A 5,657-nucleotide genomic window follows, 5' to 3' on the forward strand; every position below is an offset into this window, starting at 1 on the left:
AAAGTTAGTGATTAATTTTATCTCTATTCTGCTTTTTGTACTCCTATCTTTGGCTGGGAAAATGGCTGTATTTTTCTGTGGCTATGTATTGCACTAACATAATCATTTGGTGTGCTTTCGCCGTAAATCCTTCTTGAAATCAGACATGTGCTGGATTCACAACATGTGTAGCTTTAATTGGTCTTCATGTGTGATTCATGAAATATTTATTTTTAATATAATATATTTGATTTTGGCGTGCTGCATTTTTTCTGGCTTTTGGCCAAGTGGGACGTTAGCATCCCACATATCCCAGAGAAGTTAACTTTACCTAATTATATCATTATACCAGGAAAATAAACTCACAACAAGATCATTATTTACAAGTTAATGGTGAGCTAATTACAGAAAATAGCTTAAGGTTGTGAGTGTGACAAAATAAAAGGGCATTCTACTGGAGAATTTTAGAACTTGAACACTGTCTCATTGGCCTAATGTTATATCCTAATTTGACTTTGGTGCAGGTCATTTTGTTCTTCACCTTACCATCTCTGGTAAACACAAACTTTATCAAATAAAATCAAAGTTTACTTGTCACATGCACAGGATACAGAATGTGTAAACGGTACAGTGAAATGATTGCTTATAGTGGAGTTTTTTGTTTAGACATGTAGCTAGCTAGTTAAACAATAAACGATAATCCCAACTCATAACGTTACTAGCCTGCATGAATCTGCTGGTAGCTAAAAACTAGCCAACTAGGTTCAATTTTAGCTAGCTCGCTAACATTAGGCTATAACTAGCAATGCAAATGGCTCTTAGATACAAATAATATTACTACACAGATCATACATGTAACGTAAGCTAGCGATCCAGCCAGCTAACGTTAGCTAGCTAGCTAACAGTACGCTTTAACTTGCAATGAAAATTACTTTCTGACAACATTAGAAACAGTTCATTTCTGAAAATGTAGCTAGCTAGACTCTCTGACCCGTGTACATGGATGAACGCTTCTCCCTCTCACGGATGCCATAGTTTCTTTTAGTTTGAAGATGTAATCCGGAGACTGGTGTTTTATACAACAGCCTAGATAGAACAGTGTGTTCTATTTTTGACTCCCTCCGCATATTTGCTATCAAACGCCAGAATTTTCTCCATCTCCTTAGCTATCATACTCTGCTTTCACCGGACATTCCACTGATTTCAAAACGTGGTCCTCCAAAAAGTGGAGCGCATTAACAACACTTTTGTAGTTCTTCGTGATATCTTTAAAAAAAAGCTGCGTTAGAAAGGATTACCTACACATACTGAGCAGCTTATGTTATAGACAGAAGCGTGCTACATGGCAGAACAATCTGAACTCATCTCTTGGCATGTCCAGTCCATCCATTATGTCAGCCAATCCTGGCTAGCGGGAAGGTTCCTGTCTTTTTCCGTGGCTAAACCAACTAAGCTCGTAATTTAACAATTTTTTATTCGTATTTACAGATTGCATACAAGTTTGTTATTAAGGCACATGACATTTCACATGTCCCAGAAGGCATTTCTGCCCAAAAACACATTTTGATTTTTAAAATGTTTACATTTTCACAAGTAGTGATGCACAACATACGCCTAGTTAACTGAAACGAGTCACAAATGTAAATACCTATGTAGCCAAGATACGATTGCGACATATTTCATATCATCTTACAAAATGATGCACTGCTCAACTCAGCAATAGACAAATCTAGCATCCACAATTACAACTGGTAGGTGGCACTAAAAGACTAATATATGGACACATTTCATCCGAATAATTTGCAACACTAACTCCATAGCCTTTCACAGTGGATTTACAATTCTTCCAATGCGCTTCTCGCGTAAACACACATACACACATAATAATATTATCATGTGAAATATTATTACACACACACGTACAGTGGGGAGAACAAGTATTTGATACACTGCTGATTTTGCAGGTTTTCCTACTTACAAAGCATGTAGAGGTCTGTCATTTTTATCATAGGTACACTTCAACTGTGAGAGACGGAATCTAAAACAAAAATCCNCTGTCCCTCCAGACTATACATTTTTCCTCCACACAGTGTATCAGTGTTTTGTTACTTGTCATGTTTTGTGTTTTTTGTGGATCCCAGGAAGATTAGCTGCTGCTTCTGCAAAAGATAAATAAACAAACAATAACAAAAATATCCCATAATATACAGCATTACTCAGCAAATGCATTACAGTGATGCCTCGTGACACTTGCAGACCTTTTGTTAAGGAAATATTTGTAAAGACAGACCAACAGAAAAGAGTTTAACACTTTCTTATTTTTTYCCCCAGTCCTGTTTAACATGCACGACACAGACAATGACGGAACAATCACTCTGGAGGAGTACCGACATGTAAGCCACTGCTCAGCCCTATCTTTCGAAATACAAAAATACACTATCGGCCTATCACTGTTGTAACCGTGACTGCCTTGCCTCTGTATGTACTGTAGGTAGTGGAGGAGCTGCTGTCTCGGAGTGGAGCCCTGGGGAAGGAAACGGCTAAAGGCATAGCAGACGCTGCCATGCTGGAGGTAGCCAGTATCTCCATGGGTCACATGGTACGGCTGCTTTATAAACATTATATTCCTCACTCTGAGTGTTAGACCTGGAACCTATTATTAGTTGTTTTTTWAATTATATTCAATAATCTCATTCTTCATTCTCAGGAACCAGATGAGTTTTACGAGGGGATCACTTTTGAACATTTCCTAAAGGTTTGTAATAAAACATAATTTTGTRTCTAAAAAAAAGTCATGGCTTTAGCTTTTCTTTTTCAATGGTTTTGCAAACAAACACTGTATAGCTTCAAAATATGGTTAAAACTATCATTTTGATATGATGGATGGTCTGTCCTTGCATCCATTRCTCTGTCTTAGAATATTAAAGTGGTTACATTTCTCCAGCCCCATCCCTCTGCTGTTTGCTGTTTGCCAATAGCAGCACAATTGTTGTCTTGTTATTAGAGTACACATAGTTGAAGGCATCATCAGAGTTTAGTAACTATGTAATATACTGGTAGTAAAMCAATTTATTTTCAGATACTGAAAGATATTGAGATCGAGACAAGAATGAACATTCGCTTTTTGAATATGGACACGACGAACCTGTGCAAGTGAGGATCTTCCACCTTTTTTATTACTACGCAGCACCAGCACTCTTTTATGGTATTTTATTTAGTGGCCAGTTAGGGCACACTTTAAGCAGTGACGTGTGGTTGGTGTCTGGGTAAGCACTGGCTGTTATCAAAGCCAGATTTACTCACAAATAAACCTTCATGAAGCCCAAGTTCACCATACAACAGATAGCTCCAACAACCAGAATGACACAGGCTATTAACCAAAATTGACAACAATGTTCACCAAATGTGACCAACCGGCTCGATTCGGTCTTATGCATCAAAATTTGAAATTGTGTTTTTTACATTGGATAAAAGTAGAGACTCAGAGATCTAGAAAATGGTATATCATACACTACAGTTGAGGAACAATGGGAAAGTAATTATGCTTAGAACGTTGATAAACTTATAACCCCACTTTTGAGAAAATGTCCCTTGAATATTTTGGTACACCTACTGGAGAGCTCATCTTTGTCTACTCCAATTCAGAATCGTTCACACCCTCTTAAGCCTTAGCCCCACCCATCTCTTTAAGGATTCACATGTGAGGCCATGTGCTATGCAGAGTGAGTACTGTAGTGTACTAAACAACCAAAGCTTTCAAGACTTAAGGCTGGTTTACACTATGTCTAGCGTCATGTCTGTAGACAGTTGTCGCAGTAACATCATGGACATTCTATTGTCGTCCGACAACAAACTTGTCGTTGTTGTTATGAAAAAGTATAAACACAAAACTGACAGGCTGCATGTAATCAGCASCCTGGTGGTCCAAAATAGCATAACTGGTGTATTTTAACACCAATAAATCCATCCGTTTAAAAATGTATTTAGTATGTGTCAATCTAGCAAACTAGGCAACTAAAACCAACCAACTTTCTAAACAATGTTGTGGTTCGTTTCTTGCTTGTTAGCCAGCTATCTAATGTTGAGTTAGCTGGCTAGCCAGTTCAAATAATGACCATATCATATTGCTGACAATGTCTTTACTTCAACTAATTTATATTCTTTATTACAGGAAAATAAACTCACAACAAGATCATTATTTACAAGTTAATGGTGAGCTAATTACAGAAAATAGCTTAAGGTTGTGAGTGTGACAAAATAAAAGGGCATTCTACTGGAGAATTTTAGAACTTGAACACTGTCTCATTGGCCTAATGTTATATCCTAATTTGACTTTGGTGCAGGTCATTTTGTTCTTCACCTTACCATCTCTGGTAAACACAAACTTTATCAAATAAAATCAAAGTTTACTTGTCACATGCACAGGATACAGAATGTGTAAACGGTACAGTGAAATGATTGCTTATAGTGGAGTTTTTTGTTTAGACAAGTAGCTAGCTAGTTAAACAATAAACGATAATCCCAACTCATAACGTTACTACCCTGCATGAATCTGCTGGTAGCTAAAAACTAGCCAACTAGGTTCAATTTTAGCTAGCTCGCTAGCATGCTAGCTAGCATGTTTTTTTGGCTTTTCATAACAGCTTTTTTTATTACATTATCACAGGGTCAACAGGGCCTACCCTGACTGCACGTCACTGACTAAGTACACTGANTGCAATAAAATGCAAATTAATTACTTAAAAATCATACAATGTGATTTTCTGGATTTTTGTTTTAGATTCCGCCTCTCACAGTTGAAGTGTACCTATGATAAAAAATTACAGACCTCTACATGCTTTGTAAGTAGGAAAACCTGCAAAATCGGCAGTGTATCAAATACTTGTTCTCCCCACTGTATATAATAAATAAGGTTCTAACAAAATGTTCATATCAACAATCGAAATGACTGAAAAATGCATTCAAACGGTCGTGTGGGATACACATCTCCAAGGCCTCCTTCGGTTCCATTTTCACATTGACTCAAAAAGTAATTCCCATTCCCATTACGTCCACAAAGCTAAAGCAAATGTCCAAGATGTCTAAAAGTCGGGGTAAAAAGTCTTAATTGGTAATGATGTTTCAAACAATTGGACAGCCCAGTACTCACTTTTCACCTGCCTGACACATGACACCTGTCATGCCACGTCTTGTAGAGATCCTGTATGCTGCCTCTCTATGGTCTTAACTTTAATTTTAGTTGACATTCCACTCTTTGAACCCTCTAAACAGTGCGTTCCATTATGTCAACTTGGAAAATTGTTTGAGGTGCAGTATAGTGTCAATTTGTCAGGTTATTTTTGCTAGCTAGCTAGCTTTGTTCAGTTCAAGCGGTGCAAGCGTGAAATCATGTAGACATGTCCAAATATGCACAGTTTACCCCAGGCAATACCCACACAACATGTTTAGGCAATACGCATGCCTATATGAAATTGGCTCAATACAACACATGAAGATACTTCAAGCTAGGCAAAGCAGCGATGCCTAAGCTGACCCTGTCTATTAACAGTGACTGGAGTCAGGAACGGCCGCAGTGTCAACGATTTGAATGGCTGGAAAGGAAGGCATGAATACCCTAGCGCCTTTCCTGAGGTTTTGCATAAAAAAAACACCAGATTCACCGAGAAAAAACATGAACA

The 5,657-nt window shown here is 37.8% G+C and overlaps 1 protein-coding gene across 1 annotated transcript in view; it reads left to right on the top strand.

The window, feature by feature from the left end:
- tescb (tescalcin b) overlaps nt 1-3,227 on the top strand; it is a 33,639-nt gene extending 30,412 nt beyond the window's left edge. Inside the window, exons 5-8 of the mRNA XM_023983746.2 lie at nt 2,311-2,372; nt 2,471-2,578; nt 2,687-2,734; nt 3,059-3,227. Of these exons, the coding sequence (XP_023839514.1) occupies nt 2,311-2,372; nt 2,471-2,578; nt 2,687-2,734; nt 3,059-3,136 (296 nt within the window). The 3' untranslated portion in view covers nt 3,137-3,227. The remainder of the gene's footprint in view (nt 1-2,310; nt 2,373-2,470; nt 2,579-2,686; nt 2,735-3,058) is intronic.
- The last annotated feature ends 2,430 nt before the right edge of the window (nt 3,228-5,657 follow it).

This window comes from Salvelinus sp. IW2-2015, linkage group LG4q.1:29, assembly GCF_002910315.2.
Source record: "Salvelinus sp. IW2-2015 linkage group LG4q.1:29, ASM291031v2, whole genome shotgun sequence".
Taxonomy (NCBI): Eukaryota; Metazoa; Chordata; class Actinopteri; order Salmoniformes; family Salmonidae; genus Salvelinus; species Salvelinus sp. IW2-2015.